Below are 17,178 nucleotides of genomic sequence, written 5' to 3'. Positions count from 1 at the left end.
CGCTACTGTAATGGGAAAGTACCTTAGGAAACCGTAGATCTTTATGCTTAATATACAGTTTAGGATGCCTTATACTATGCACACATGACCAGCCCAGGTGCAGAGGGCCAGGTTGGATGTTAAGTCATCTGTATACTGTCTTTATACTGTCTTTATATTATATTGTTACCCTTGTTGTTACTTGTGTTACTACTACTCTGTACCTGTTACCTACCTTACCTGTATCTTTGTTTCCTTTCTACTGCAGTGCTGCTCTGACAGCTGAATTTCCCTCTGGATTAATAAAGGTCTATCTATCTATCCATCAAAATATCTATCCATCAAAAAGAAGATAGAAGAAGAAATCTAATGTCACACGCCTGTGCTTCCATAGCTCCTTGTTGTTGGACCCTGGTTCCGCCAAGTTGGATTGACGTTCTGTCAAATTCTGCTGTGCGGCTAAAGAACATCTTGAACATAATTTCCACATGTAAAAGTAGTCCTGTTGGGATTTCCTTACAGTGGAGAATTGATTGAAATCACAGTGTTGTTGGCTGCCAGCATCACCATGGCATTATGCAGCCATTATGTGACTCAAGAAAGGTTGCTGTTTTTGGCTCTGTGATGTGGTTCTTTTGCACCCAGATTAACTAACTCAGATTAATTCTCCTCCGCAGAGAATTCTAACTTAATATCCGAATCAACCGCGCTTGGCGGCCATGTGATGTCACATACTCAGCCTTTATTTGAACAGGTTCACCCTTGCTGATATGCCTTCCTTCAGTTGGATACCCTCGGGCAACAGCAAATGCCAATGTGTCATAATCTTTATGTGATTTCCTGATTGTCCCCCTGACAGTTTCCCTGAAACATGCTTTTCCACACCCACTCACTTCCTTGTTCACTTCCTTGCTCTCTCTCTTACTCCTTCACTCACTCACTCACTCACTCACTCACTTGCTCACTCACTCACCGTTAGACACTTATGTTTGATAATAATTTAACAATAAATAAAAAGTTGTTAACCACGTTATTTCACACACGCACGCACACACACACACACACACACACACACAGACTTTCGTACGGACCCTTTTCAAAGCATACATTTAGACATGCCAAGGGTAACCACAGCTAAAGTCAATGGCATTAGTTTGGGAGTGTTTCAGGTGTCTCTGAGGACCAAAATCAAGTTAACTGTACAGGAGTTGCTGGTACACAGTAACACCTAAGCTAAACACTCACATGGTTAATGTTATTACCTCCAGGTGTGTTTACCTATCTATGACACATCAACATGTCTGCAGTGAAAATGGTACACTTGTCTTTAGGATGTTTTTATCTGTGACCACTTGGTCGTTCTGTCAAAAGTTTTCAAGCGCGAAGCGCAAACCCAGCTCACAGATTATCATGGATTAAATGCTTGTTTCTCTAGCGGTGCGTGGTAGTGGCTGGTGCTGGATATAAATGGCATGCAAGAGACACAGTGATCTGTTCCTCTCTGTGCAGCAGCTATATGAAATATTGAACAATATCAGTCTCCACTCAATCCCCAAATGTAGTTTTCCAACCCCCTGTTGATTTCAAATGTTATTATCTAATTCCTCTACCTGTCAGAAACATACCAACACATGGTTTTGATTAATCCACAACTGGCTCTCTTTCTGTCTGTCTGTCTGTCTGTCTGTCTGTCTGTCTGTCTGTCTGTCTGTCTGTCTGTCTGTCTGTCTGTCTGTCTGTCTGTCTGTCTGTCTCTGCCTCTCTCTCTCTCAGGCGTAATGCGCCCTCAGCAGAGTTTTCGGTGGACAGGGCCCGTCACCTTATGTCGTTCCTGACCATGCTGGGTCCCAGTCCAGACTGGAATGTGGGCCTGTCTGCGGAGGACCTCTGCACCAAGGAGTGCGGTTGGGCCCAGAGGGTTGTGCAAGACATGATCCCCTGGGATGCGGGCACCGACAGCGGGGTTTCTTATGAGGTCAGTGACAGGACTGAATTACTCTACCATCGATTGCTAAAGCCCGATTTATACTTAGTTGCACAACGATAATAGCCGATCTACAGGGCAGGCTCACAAATGCATTGCAGTGCGAGTGTGAGTTTGTAGATCAGCTATTTTCGGTGCAGGACACCTACAAGTATAAATCAGATTTTACTGTAGAGTTGGAGTTGTAAAGGAGGAATTTTACTTCCAACTCACTTTATTTCCAATGGTGGCTGCTCTAAACTCATTCAGGTTTGTTTGTTTTAAGACAGCACTCAATATTGATAGTTACAAATGTGGAAACTGAAAAAGATTTTTATTTAAAGGAAGTAAACATCAGACTGTGTCTCACGTCAATAGTAACATTATTTCTTTCTTTATCTACTTTTCAAAATTGAAGTGAGAGTATTGTCCCTAGTGTGGCCAGCAGTGGCAGTTTAAAACCCACAAATGTCCTCCAGAGTTACGAGAACGAGTCTACCAAAGTGAAATATTTAATTTAGAGAATGGCAATTTGAGACTCTGGCCATTTCGAAAATATTATGATTTCTGTCTATTGTTTTGTCTATTCTGGACACATTTATTTGTTCAGACTCCTGGCTCCGAAGCCTCTAATCAACACCAAACCGCTGCCCGTGTTTTGAGTGGACAACACAACACAGGGTTATACGGGGACATTACAACCGCTGTCCCTCAGCAATCACTTTGTGTTGTACACTTAGCTTTTACCCCATGGTAACCCTCATTCCATCTCTCACCACAAGCTGGGTCTTCTTGCAGGCAGCCTCTTGCCTTCACACTCACACTGTAGACTCTGTCATTATGCCTAGCTCCTCCATCTCACCTCTGGTCCGCTGCACACATCCAGATTCGGATGATAACCGTACATCTCACCTCTCCACTTTCTAGCAGCCTCCGACCATTACACTGTCATCACCCGATCTATTTCTATTTTAACATCTTTGAAATACTTCCTCTCACGCCCTTACCCTCAGGTGCACAGTCTGCTGTCTCCACAATGTCTCCAGTCGCTAGTAATAGATTAGGATGTGTGTGGCTCACGTGCTTACGTGGATTTGTGTTTTGTATGTAGAGTACTTGTACTGCTATCTCTGTAGCGTCCTCACATGGATATAATGGTGGGGGAAATGACAGGAAGTGAGGACATTTTGCTGGCCCTCACATTGCAAGATGAGAAGATTGTGTGGGTTAGGACACGAGGTTAGGATTATTATTATAAGAGTTAGTTTAAGATTGATGTTAAGGTTAAGGTTAGGCATGTGGTGACCATTAAGGTCAGAGGTTAGAGAATGAATGTAATAATAATAGTCAATGAAAATCAGTCGAAAGTCCTCCCAAGTATAGCAGTATACAGATGTGTGTGTGTGTGTGTGTGTGTGTGTGTGTGTGTGTGTGTGTGTGTGTGTGTGTGTGTGTGTGTGTGTGTGTGTGTGTGTGTGTGTGTGTGTGTGTGTGCATTTGTGAAACCTTTGGCTGATCCCTCAGAAGATGAACCTATTGAACTTCTGTCTCCTGCTTGTTTTGGCTGGCTCCCGGAATGATTTCACCCACTCTTTTCCTTTTGACTCTCGTCTCTCTGTCTGTCTCTCCCTCTATGTCTGTGTGTGTGTGTGTGTGTGTGTGTGTGTGTGTGTGTGTGTGTGTGTGTGTGTGTGTGTGTGTGTGTGTGTGTGTGTGTGTGTGTGTGTGTGTGTGTGGTGCTCTTGCTTACAGACACTTTCAGGTAGCCGTGGGGTAAAAAGAGGTTTTGCATAAGGGTCAGGTCAAGCGTCAAGAAGATAAGCTGTAGATTATTACATTATTCAAAAGTCTGTTTAATATGGAATAGAAGTCATTTGTGGTAGAGTTTGCGTGGCTGAGAGGGATCTTTCTCTCGCTGTATGATTCTGCCACCTGATGGTGGGTCCTAGTATAATACAGTAGTTTGAACCGAAGATCTTCTGTGATGCCATAAGAGGAATAGGAATGATGCCATTATCTGCTGTTACACAGTCTTCAACAGAGCTGTTACTGTATATCCACACTGTCTCTAACCACTACTTCTGCAGTAAATAAACCACTCTTAATGACAATTGGCCAGGTTTCCCAAACGACTTTGAGCTCAGACGCAGCCTAGAAGCTGCGTGAGAGCCTCCACGCACATGCGCAGTAGCAACCCCGCCACGATCTATCTTCATTAGTAGCAGCTGTGTGTCCCCAACGTGCCATCTAAACTGGCTTCAGGAGATACCATCGTCGCAGGTTCTCGTTACGTGTGTGCTAAAACTACATTCGTGAGACAGCATAGACGTAAAGACCTCCTGGACGAAGTCTACGTAAAGCCGACGTAAACTACGTAGTGCTGTCTGCCGCTACACTGCAGTTTAAACACCCTTTGCGAAAGTGAAATGGATCATAAAAATACCAGAGCCAACTGTCAGATGTCCTGAAGCAGTCCACTCCAAATACAACTTTTGAATAATATATTTATGAATGAAATTACAGTGGTGAGTTGACATCTGCAAGTTAAATAAAACACTAAAGTGTCCCCATTATGCAAGTAAATTAAATATACTTAAAATACCAAAAGGAATGCAGAATGTCCCATTTCCCAAAATTAATATGTATTAAAATCTTTTGAAAATAGCAAATCTACAAGCTTGTGAAGCGTTGTGAGCTTGTAGATCTGCTAGTTTCAAAAGATGTTTTAACCATTCATAAACATGGCGAGCGCAACAGCTGTCACTTTGTGAGAGGAACTGGGGACTTTCATCATAACGTTTAACTATAAAACTTCGAAATTTAGGAAACATGTTTAGCTCAGCATCATTTATATACCTTTAGTTAACTTGCCATATGCTTAATATTTTTATCAGACGATCGGATCATCCGTGAGAGTACAATTTGTAAACTTCGGGTTCATGCATAAAGGACTAAGCAGCGCAGCCCTGGTTCAGAGCGTTAGTGTGTTCCCTCTAACGCCCTGGAAGACCCCTCGCTCTGCGATTGTACAAGGAATTCCGCTGCCCTGCGAGTGCTCAAGAGTAGTAAAAATAAACAAAACCATTTCGCTACTCACCAAAGCAAAGGCTGTTTTGTGTTGTTGAAAGTCTATTCTCGGAGGTGGGAAGCCTCTCAGCACCCCAACTACTCTGTAAAATACACTTTTTGGGCAGCAAATAAAATATGTCAGCGAGACGGAAATTATTTTTATTTACTCCACAGTGCCCTCTACAGATCTGTAGGATTGAACTTACCATTAACCAAAATCTGTAGAGGGCACTGTGGAGTAAATAAAAATAATTTCCGTCTCGCTGACATATTTTATTTTCTGCCCAAAAAGTGTATTTTACAGAGTAGGTGGGGTGCTGAGAGGCTTCCCACCTCCGAGAATAGACTTTCAACAACACAAAACGAGAAAGGGCGTGCAAAAGACCTGGCTATCGAGCTCAGGCTTATTAGCATGACTGGTAACGTGTCGTGCTGGCGAGTGGGAGTTTCGGGTTCAATCCCAGCTCACTGCTTCCCTAAATATGCATGGATCCGGTGTTTATAAATTCTAGTAAATTCCGATCATCTCATAAGAGGTGACAGAGCCAACTGTCAGATGTCCTGAAGCAGTCCACTCTAAATACAACGTTTGAATATATTTATGCATTAAATTACATCTACAAGCTTAAGAGGCGTTGTGAGCTTGCAATCTGCTATTTAAAAAAATATATTTATACATATTAAACTTGGGAAATGGGACATTCTGCGTCCTTTTTTAAAAATATATATTTAGGGGCTTTTTTGCCTTTATTTGGACAGGACAATAGACTGACAGGAAAAGGGGAGAGAGACACAGTAAGGTCGTCGGTACTAGAGTCGAACCCGCGACAGCTATCTTGATGGATTCCCATATTGTGTGACATGCGCCTAGACCGCTAGGCTAGTGGACGACCCATACTGAAAGCTGTTACTTTTGGTAATTCTTTTTTTTTTCATATACATTTATATCTTGCAGACGTCAGCTGTCACTTTGTGAGGGGAACTGGGGTCTTACGTCCTTTAGTTAACTTGGCTTGCTTAATATTTTTGTGTGTGTGTGTGTGTGTGTGTGTGTGTGTGTGTGTGTGTGTGTGTGTGTGTGTGTGTGTGTGTGAGAGAGAGAGAGAGAGAGAGAGAGAGAGTGTGTGTGTGTGTGTGTGTGTGTGTGTGTGTGTGTGTGTGTGTGTGTGTGGTCGGTCGGTCGGTCTTTTCATAGATCTATTTCGCTACGATGGGTGTTACTACCGCCCCAGGTCGCTAGTAACAAACTGCTCCGTAGGAGAGCACTGCAGGGCTACGCCTCTCGCAGAAGTAGGAGGAGAGTAGGATACGCCATTCTGTCTCCCAAATGTAGTTTTAGCAGACACGCAACGCCGTGGACGTGGGAAGCGATTGCACGTTGGGCAGAACCAGCTGCTACTAATGAGGGTAGAGCGTTGGTTTCGCCGGGTCCCAGGCTCTTACGCAGGCTGCGTAGGCAGCGCATGAGCTGAAATCTACGTGGCTGCTATGGTACTGCGCAGATTGTGTGGACACACGTAAGACCCGTCGTAGAACCTGCGCAGATGCTCAACGCAGCATCTCTACGAATCTCGTTGGGAAACGCGGTTCACCTAAGTAGTAGGCAGGCCCTTTTAGTCCATGGGCCAGACCAGATATCTGTACCATTTGAGTGGGGAAAAAACGTTCCTATATTAAATTGCTTATATGGTCAATACAAGTAAATTAATAGCCTATCCACAGGAGTAGCTTTTCATATTTATTGGACATTTTTTTATTTCCCCCTATTAGCGTATTCATTGCTTCCAAAAAGCACACACAAACTGTCAATATCATATATATATATATATATATATATATATATATATATATCTTTACCCCTTTATCTCCCAAATGTAGTCGTTATGCCAATTGATTCCTCCCCACACACATTTCTGTGTTGTATGTATCCCACTGACTCACCTGCCAGTGAGGAGCACTGGGAGGACATAGAGCCTTCGTCCTACTCCTCCCGCCCAACACTCCCTGCTGACAGGTGCCTCCCCAGCCCGCAGGAATACGTGCAGTGATATAACCCTCCCCGCCTCCCTCCCCCGAACACGGGCCAATTGTGTTTGTGTAGGCGCTCGACAAAGCCGGATGCACCACGGTGGATTCGAACCCACAACCTCCGTGGGCAGATAGTTTACCACTGCGCCCCCCGAGCGCCTAGACAGTATCATATTTAATCTTGAACCTAAGGCAACTAAAACATATATAAAAGTAATAAAAGCAATGTGTTTGAATCTGCAATTCTGCATACAGTACACATTGTGTTATTTTGAAATACATTTTTTTTAAGACAATTTTCTGCGTGTTTGACCAGGCATTATACATCAAGGTAACAGACATGATATGACAAGTAAAACAAAACACTATCATCAGGATGGGGGAGTTCCGCACCATTTGCAATCTGCTTTCCATTCTAGGGAAATTATTCCAAGATGCAGGGCTGAGGGACCCTGTGTGGAGTCTTGTGTTATTGCGGAAGGGTCAGTAGCTGATAAGAAAGTACAACAAATAAGCAGCACATGCTTGTCTACAAAGCATTGATGAGGCTTGCCTGGAAAGGCTTCCTTCTCTGGCTAAAGGGCAAACATACTACAGAGGTTCACCTCCTGGAAGAAGCCCTGAGGAGCATTTTACAGCTTACAACACGATGTCCCTCAGGTGTCACTCACAGAGCTTTTTGTAAATTCCTCATTCACCCTCAGCCTAGAGCTGTTCCAAGTCTATCTGGACACTCTCTGAAGTTAACATGGTCTTTCAGCTTTCTGGCTGTTTTACTTTGATTCATGCTTATAGAGTAGGCTACTGGTTGTTGCTCCTTGCATGCACCCAAGAGGGTTAGGGTTAGGGTACTTCAAGCTTACAACTTAATTTTTCATCCGAGTGCCTCAAGTCAAGACCTTATGATTTCCTCCCCACGAGTGGTATTCGAGTGGCTTATTCAACTTTGTTAAACCTTTACTGTTTCTGGTCAAAAGTGACCAGGAACAGCGAAGGCTCACATGGCAGGTGTTAATATTCAGTAGGGGTAAACATAAACAATGCCAAAAGCACGAACGCTCGCAGGTAATCAAATGAATGAAACCCAAATAGCTGTATAAGCATGATAAAACATACATTTATATTGCCAAAGCAAAAATGAAACGATCCAACCAAAACCACGTAAAAAGGGGATCCAGATGTGTAAATGATCCAGACGTCTCATGTTCTTTGCCTAACTACTTCATAACTTAATATTAGGGGCTGTAGTCTGTTCTCACCAAGTGGGCCGAATGGTCCGCCTCGCTGGGGGGCGACAAAAACTATGCCTAAACCTAACAAAATAATTTGTGATGCATTTTAAATATTATAAATAAACAGCGCCGGGAGAGGGATTCCATCCCGAGGCGCCACCGAGGCACAGGAATTAGAAGTCTGCTTAACGTTGCACACCACGGAACCATCTGGTATTACAGGGTTTGGGGAGTTATTTTAAGTGGTTGCCAAGTTACAGCGATCCGGTAGGAAAGCGACACTTGCGTGTATCACGTATCCTTCTTCTTTTCAATATTTGGTGTTTAGGTACATTAGCGCCACCAACTGAACCGGAGTACAATAGCTCCGGTTAAATCTGGTGGGAACGCAGGCCGGGTCGCGGCTGATTCACTAGAAAGCACCAAGGTTCCAAGAATCTTGAACGGCACTGGTTCTAGAACCAAACTTCTTTTGGTGGAAAAGGGGCCACGCACAGTTCTAGACGGCTGGCCCCTGCGGCGCCACGCCGTAAAAATCTTCCACTCAATGTCCGGAAGCACTTTGCGAGCAGTGGAGGCGAGACACCTCAGGGGTCGATAGAGGTAAATGTCATAGGTTCAAAAGCTTTATTGTGTAGGATAAGTGGTCTTGCAGCAATCAGATGAAAAACACTATATCTATGAAAAAAAGTAGTGTTCTCTAATTGCAGAGCTTGACGTCAAGGCAAGTTTATGAGCTGAGATGATATGTAGCACAAAATCTTATTTTATTTGAAGGAGAGAGCTTAAGATTCTAAAAGATAATAATATAATAAACACACACACACACACACACACACACACACACACACACACACACACACACACACACACACACACACACACACACACACACACACACACACACACACACACACAGAGGACTGCTCATGTTGATGTTCTGTAGTTAATATGTACGGATTATGGTCTTCGTTTTGTTTTTGTTTTTCACAATATTCTATTTACAAATACCTGTTCAGTGTCTCATCTTTGAATATTCACTGGAGATACTCATGTTAACCACTGGTTGGATACATTGAAGATATATGGTTTCTTGTCTAATTCTCCGTAACATACTCACTATGGGATATCAGCGCCCCCTGGCGTTGATGCAGAGCTACATACCATAAACTCCCGGGCCATTCATCGGCTGAGAAGGGTATGTCACGTGTCCGGTAGACCGGAAGAGGTATAAAACCTCTTGCGTGACGTGGCTCATCCTCTTTCGCTTCTCTGCATGGCAGATGCAACAGCACAAGACATACCTTAATAATAACAAACGTAACTTTGATCAGGACAGAAACCAGCTTTAGCCCACTCGGTGGTACTTGTACTAACCAACGGGTTTTCCTCCTATAAAAAAAAAAAAAAAAAAGTTTTATTATTTCCGCTCCCGCGGCTATCTTCTGTTTCTTTCTTTTACTGCTAAAGCAAGTTTTCCTCCTTTGAGTTTTCCGCGCTCTTAGCCTTGCGGCTGAAAGCTAACAGGTTAGCTCGAGATGGAGGTTCCACGTCCCTGCGTATTGCTGCTCTGCCGCTTGATGATCGCCGGGGATGACCCTCATGGTTTCTGCATCTCGTGCCTCGGTCTCTACAGGGCCGAGGCATTTCCAAGATGCGCCGGGACGCTGCGAGGACTGCGCTCTGTTCTCCACGCTGCACCTCGATAGCCGCTTAGCCAGGGCAGCGCCCTGGCTGCGGGAAGCAGCGACGTCTCGTCCCCGGTCGTCGCGGATCCAGCAACACCCCGCATGGACACCGGCACAGGGAACGTGGGTGGTGGGGCCCACCACGTGCGCTCACAGTCCACAATGGGCCCTCCTGCAGTCCCGGCTGCGAGTGGCGTTAGCCACCGCTCGCAGCACCTCCAGGCTGCTACACAAGCCGTGCTACGCAGCACTGCAGCAGCCGCTAGCACCGTGTCTGGGGGAACCACCCAGGTGCGACTACCTAGCGGCACTTCCTCCCCCTCTTCCCAGCCGTCTACTCCGCTGCCACAGCAAGCGTACCGGGCCAGCGGTGCGTCGCCAGGAGACAACGAAGGGGCTCCGGCGACGGCAGCATAGACGAGGGGAGAACGAGGCAGAAGCTTGTGAGTGAGTTAGCCCAGACTAGCTACGTTAGCTGCTTAACGCTAGGTTAACGTCGCCTTAGTCAGGCAGTGTTTTTGTTGGCTTAACACCCATGCAACAGGTTAGTAACAGCGTTGTTCTGGCCTAGCTAGCCTCGCTAGGACAACACCAGCTTGTTAGCCTTCTCACTCTGTGTATCGAGCCACCTCGGGGGCTTCTGAAGACCTTGGACAGGCTCATCGGGCGCCATTGGGACACATGTTGTTTTTGTCATAAGAATATGTTAAAACGTTTCATGCTGTTTACTGTTTCTGTGCCTGCTCTTGTTTCATTTCACATGTTCCAAGTACACAAAGCACATTAGCACATTAGCAGACTCTCACCGGTGCACAGACCGGTTCAGCCCCCCCTCCCCCAGGCCGTTTCTTGCTGGGGAAGAGAACAGTAGCTTTACATGCCTCGATGGACAAGATGGACGGCTCCTTGACTGCCAAAGGGTCTTGTTTAGTGAAAACGAATGTGTGTTTAAATGTACAATTTTTTTCTGCCAAAGAAATAAATGTGTTACATGTTACAAACAATCTCTTTCTTTCACGTGGCTTAAGAGCAGCGGAGCAATGGAGTCCCCTGCAAGCGGGCTTCTCTGCTCCAATGCTCTCTGTGTATAAGTCCACAATGTCTGTGATGCCCGAACTCCGGTATCCCAGACATTGATGGGATAATATCTGTGCATGTAATGTATCAACGTTCTCGATTCATAAGCCACAATGTCTGGAACACCCGAGTCCCGATGTTCTAGACATTGTTGGATAACATCTGTGCATGTTTTTTGGATCATATGAAGGTAATATAAAAACCGACATCACCCCTGTCCGCCAGAGGGCGCAAATGCGCCAGTGGAATGGGGTCACGTCGGTTTTGCCTTTCGCCTCACAGGCTTCCGTCTCACGGGTTGCAGCGAAACGCCACTGTGGACCGGAAGTCCTTGAGTCAGAAAGAGCGGACCTCTGTCTCCGCCGTTTTGGAGGGACAGATGCCCCCTTTCCCGCAGGCCACGTTCGCCTTTAACGAGCGACAAAGCATCCCCTACGGGGAGGAAGGTTTTGTCGCCTCACAGGCATCCGTCCCACAGGAAGTGCCCAAGCACCACTGTGAACCGGAAGTACTTCGGTCAGACATGACCCCTTGGCCGTACCGCCTCACGTTCGCCGCTGGAGGGCGACAAAGCACCTCCTAGGGAGGACGACTTTGTCGAGACAAGATGGCGGCGGCCAGAGTGAGTTAGGAAGAGAGTAATGACAGTAGCGTCGATCCCATTGTGAGAATGGAAGGCGGAAGTGCTCTGTCTACGTCAATGAGATAGTTCCAATGTTGGAACTATAGCCCATAGAGGCCCGCTTTGCGGCGAGATCAAAGCGTGACGTTACTCTCTTTTCTACACTCTGGCGACGGCCAAGGTAGGATTACTCATAGATATATATATCCAGTGGTGTGATCTAGTTTTCACTGTATATATCTATGGGCTTAATTCTGACGCCGGGGTTTTTTCCCGTGGCCAATCACGTGACTCCTCCGAGTCCTCCGTTGGCCAGGGCTTACCAGCGCTACTAAACGAGGGCCAGCGTTGCGTCTGTCCAAGTAGCAGTGCTGTTGGTTCCCATGGGAACGAACAAGCTGCGGTGACGGACAAACCGGATGCTGACGTCAGGCAAGGTCCCCGTGACTAGTCACGTAGACCCCGCGAGGTCCTTGGGACAGACCGTTAGTACCTCTACTGCCTCGGGCGGTCACCTCAGGGTTAGCACCGCCGGCGGCAGTGGCAGCGTCACTGGCCCCCATGGCAACGGTCCCCATGGCAACGCTCCCACTCTCCGAGCGGCCGATGACGTCACCATCCAATCCACTCGCTCGGTGTGTGGAGCAATGGAAGGTTTGCAAGTCGAATCCTTAGGTATTGCTCACAATACTAAAGGGTTTCAGGCTGCAATTCTCCACAAAAACCCCCCATGACAGAAAAGTATTGTTTTCCCATGCAAAGGGTCTAGCAGCCGTCACTCTGAGGGGGGAAGTCTCCTTCCTCTTGAGCGAGGGCGCTATTAAAGAATGACTTCCGATACTTCTGTTTACTATCCCAGTACATCAGCGTTACACTGTGTGTGTACAGGGTTTTTCAGTACAGCAGTGACACACTGTGTTTGTATTGGTCAGCTCCCCTGGTCCGCAACAACACATTGTGGTTGTATTGGTGTGTTTTCCACGTGCTCTTATGCATAAAATCTCCTATACCAGACACGGTGTTGTTCCTCTCTTGCAGAGGATAAGGCAACCATGTCTCTGAGAGAGGGGGTTCTCTCTCTCTCCATAGTGAGTATGTTACGAAGAATTTGTCAAGAAACTCGAGGTTACGTTGTAACCCCGGTTTCCTTAGAATTCAGAGTAACATAGTCAGAGAACTATCTATGAATCGGAACCAACTGGTTTTCTATTCGTAATATTTTCTGGTGGAAAAGAAGGGGGGGGGGGGTACGACCCATTCTGAATCTGAAGGGTCTCAATAAATACTTGGGTCAAAGAGCGGACCTCTGTCTCCGCCTTTTTGGAGGGACAGATGCCCCTTTTGCCGTACCGCCTCACGGACTACAGGCCTCGTTCGCCACTAACGAACGACAAAGCACTCCCTACGGGGAGGACGACTTTGTCGACGCTCCGTCCGGAGCCTTTGGGCTCAGACGAGAGGGCGACGGCCAAGGTAGGCTTATTTCGGACGGCCCCGTTTGTCAGAGTGACAGCGCCGTTGGTTTCCATGGAAACAGACAGGCTGCGCTGGCGGACAAACCGGATTCTGACGTCAGGCGAGGTCCCCGTGAACAGTCACGTGACCCCGCCGGGTCCTCGGGACGGACCATTAGTACCTCCCTCTACTGCCTCGAGCGGTCACCTCAGGGTTAGCACCGCTGGCGGCAGTGGCAGCGTCACTGGTCCCCATGGCAACGCGCACAGGGTTAGCGCTGCTGGCACCAGTAGTAGCGTCTTTGGTCCCCATGGCAACGCACACAAAAAAAAAAAGAAAAAAAAAAAAAAAAAAGGTTCCCTTGGAAACGGATTTCAACGTTTCTTGGCTCATGGTGATTTAGCCTTGACTAGCTTGTTAGCTGCTAGGTTTGCATAACCTCCAGTCAGGCTGCTGTTGCTTCAATTGGCGGCTAACTGGCCTCACTAACAACAACACAGTGCAGTGTTGTTTTTTGGTGCAGCGCATAGCCAGCCCCGCTAGAGCAACACCACGGTGGCCACCTACCACCGCTACCCTTCCACGGTCTCTAACGGCCCCGCACGTGCGGGTCCGCTGGATCACGTGGCGACATCACCGGTCCGGTTGGAAACGTGTGCGTTGTCCGCACTGGGTGACATCAGAGCCCCTCCTGACTCGCTTGCTGAGGCAGCTTGTTGGAGAGTTTGCAGTCCGGAACTGTTTACTATCCCGGTACTTCAGTGGTACACTGTGTGTGTAGGGGTTTTTCAGTACAGCAGTGACACACTGTGGTTGTACTGGTCAGCTCCCCTGATCAACAACAACACACTGTGGTTGTACTGGTGTGTGACCCTCTCTGCGGACGGTGCGTTAAGGAGATGGGTGGACCAGCATTGTTTTCAATGCTTATTTCCACGTTCCTTTCTATCCACCACAGTCAGGAGGTGGCGCGGCACACAGACGTGGCCGTTTCCCCACTTGACGTCGAGGGGTTTTTCACCGTCACCGTCCGTCGAGCGTCTTGGTCCCGTCTCAGCAGACCACCTTCATAGGGGATCTCGCTGGGCTAGACCAGGCTCACGGCGCGTCTGTCCCGGGCGGGATAGACAGCGTTTCGGCCTAGGGTCTTCTCGCGTGAGGCGACAAGTCACATACAGGCTATGCGTGCAGGCGACGGGTCTCATGACTTCGGCCTTACACCTGTTTCGTTTGGACAAGCCCCACATGTGACCTTTTTTCCCCGGAGGTGGATGTGGGCTCTTGGAGCCCCGTCCACCTGAGGTTGTCATGTCCTGATCGGAACCGACAACACCACGACCGTGTGCTATGCCAAAAAGCAGGGAGGCCTGGCCTCTCCAGTGTTGGACAGGCTAGCTGGCGATCTGACGCTGTGGTGCGACGCGCGCCTTACGTCAACCAGAGCCTCACAGGTACCGGGCCTCCTGAACAGTGGAGCGACTCTGTTGTCCAGGGGCATTTTTTGGTACGCAGATTGGCCTCTCCTCCGGAGATAACAAGCCAGATCTGGGCCAGGTTGGCCGACTGAACTGCTTTATGCATTCCCGTCACTGGAGTTGGTCCTCTCAACTTGTCAGACTCCACGGACTGTCAGTGCCACTGGTGGCACTGGCGTGGGGCGCGTGGAGGTTAGGAATAATCCTCTCCTCTACAACGAGCCCTGGGCCCTCCCCCCGATCAGAGATCTGCTACGGCAGGCAGGGGTCGGGATTTTCCACAAGCAACCTCAGGACCTAGACCGGTGGGCTTGGCCCGTGAGGGGGAGACCTTGACTTCTTATGGCCTGCCCCCTGAGGTGGTAGCTACCATCCAGGGGGCGAGGGCCCTTTCCACGAGGTCTGCGTACGACGACAGGTGGAACCTGTTCGTGTCATGGTGTCTGAGTCAGTCACCGCCGGTTGAGGCCTTCCGGGCCTCGGTACGCGGCATCCTCATGTTCTTGCAGGACAAATTGAACCAAGGTCTGGTTTTCTCGACGGTTAAGGTGTACCAGGCGGCCATTTCCGTTTGTCACGTGGGTTTCGATGACATGACGGTTGGCCGACATCCGCTGGTGCGTAGTTTTATGAACGGTGCCAGGCGGGCCAGGCCGGTCTCTAGGCCTCTGTTCCCGGCCTGGGACCTGGCGGTGGTGCTGGGGGCGCTTTGCCTCCCACCGTTCGAGCCTTTTCACTCTATGGATCTGGAGATCGTTAGTCTCGAAACGGTTCTTGTGGTTGTTTTCACTACAGCTACACGGGTCAGCGACATACATGCGCTCTCAGTAAGTTCGGAGTGCATGAGGCTCTTGGGAGACGACAGCAGGGTTTGGTTAAGCCCAACATGGCGTTTGTTCCCAAGAACGGAATGGTGACCCAGACACCGGTTGAGCTGATAGTTTTTCATCCGCCTCCTTTCGCTTCGGCAGAGGATAGGCGGCTGCACTGTCTCTGCCCAGTGAGGGCGTTGAAGCTCTACTGCCAGAGGACGGCGGTCGGCCGGTCGTCGTCGCAACTTTTTGTCTCCTTCGGCCCAGATGGTCGGAGGAAGGCAGTGACTAAGGCGACGCTTTCTAGATGGAGTTTGGATGCCATTAGGCTGGCCTACGTCAGTAGTGGCGCTCCAGTTCCAGAAGGACTGAAGGCTCACTCTACTAGAGGCGTGGCTACTTCCTGGGCCCTCTCCAGGGAAATGTCGGTCCAGGAGGTGTGCGCGGCCGCAAACTGGTCGTCTCCATCGACTTTTGCGGCCTTCTACAGCCTGGATGTGGCAGCGGCGTCAGTGGCGCACGCTGTACTGGACATAGCGGCTGTCTCTAGTTAGGGTAGGGGAGGTTAGGCAGGTCTTTTGTGTAACCCGCCTTTTTTCCCTTCTCTACCTTCCTTCTCTTGAGTCCCCTCGGAACCACCGTTGGTAGGTTTCCAGGGGAGGAGGCCCTGTTTCCTTGTTTTCACTTATGGGTCAGACTTGTGTCTGTTCATTAGATGAATAGGCAGACTTGGTCTGTCAGGGTCCTTTTCTTTCAATTATATACCGCACCCCGGCCCGGAGGGCTGGGGCGCCCGTGAGGCCGAAGGTCACGTCCATGGGGACGGGGCCTTATGGCTAGGGGGCGTGCGGACCTGAGAGGGTTTTCGGTATGGCTATAAGCCCCAGGGGGGTTTATGTATCCCATAGTGAGTATGTTACGGAGAATTAGACAAGAAACTCAGGGTTACGGATGTAACCCCGGTTTCTTTAGAATTCGGAGTAACATACTCACCTAACACCCCTGTTTGTGTGCATCTGCATGCAGAGAGCGTGTTAAAGAGGATGAGCCACGTCACGCAAGAGGTTTTATACCTCTTCCGGTCTACCGGACACGTGACATACCCTTCTCAGCCGATGAATGGCCCGGGAGTTTATGGTATGTAGCTCTGCATCAACGCCAGGGGGCGCTGATATCCCATAGTGAGTATGTTACTCCGAATTCTAAAGAAACCGGGGTTACATCCGTAACCCTGAGTTTTTGTGTTCATATAAAAGCAGACAGACAGTCAAATTTGACCATGGACACACTGAAATAAGGGGGGGGTGCAACGAACACTGGAGAAAGGCCAAAGCACCCATTGACCACTTATACTTTAGCAATGATCTCTGTGAATGCGGAAAACCACAGACTGTCGAACACATCATCGATTAATGCCCAATCTTCAAATCACCACATGGAGCCAGCCTCATTGAACTGGATGACGATACCACTTCTTGGTTGATGTCCCAATTGTCTGTGTAGCCCTACACAAACGAACTGACGAACCACTTATACTGACTTATAATCACTCTGTAATGATGATATCATTATAACAGTCAGTCTATATATTAGTGTATACCCTCATACCTGACTAACGACTTCTCCAAAGTGAGTGACACCCACAGCCACAAATCCACAATACTAGAGGGAGCAACAACGATCTGGTACTACCCAAATATAGAACATTCTCATTCTACTACTCTGCCACCAAAATGTGGAATGCCCTGACACCATCCATTAAAACATGTGAATCACTG

At 48.1% G+C, this 17,178-nt stretch overlaps 1 protein-coding gene across 1 annotated transcript in view; it reads left to right on the top strand.

Annotated features, from left to right (window-relative positions):
* The window catches only part of LOC308096815 (spondin-1-like), a 116,704-nt gene that overhangs the window by 84,979 nt on the left and 14,547 nt on the right, over positions 1-17,178 (top strand). The window contains exon 8 of the mRNA XM_080444281.1: positions 1,753-1,954. Coding sequence (XP_080300407.1) covers positions 1,753-1,954 — 202 coding nt within the window. The remainder of the gene's footprint in view (positions 1-1,752; positions 1,955-17,178) is intronic.

Source organism: Gymnoscopelus braueri (genome assembly GCF_963280865.1).
Source record: "Gymnoscopelus braueri genome assembly, chromosome: 1".
Taxonomy (NCBI): Eukaryota; Metazoa; Chordata; class Actinopteri; order Myctophiformes; family Myctophidae; genus Gymnoscopelus; species Gymnoscopelus braueri.
The sequence above is the reverse complement of the archived record's forward strand: the minus strand, read 5'-3'. Positions and strand labels throughout refer to the sequence as shown.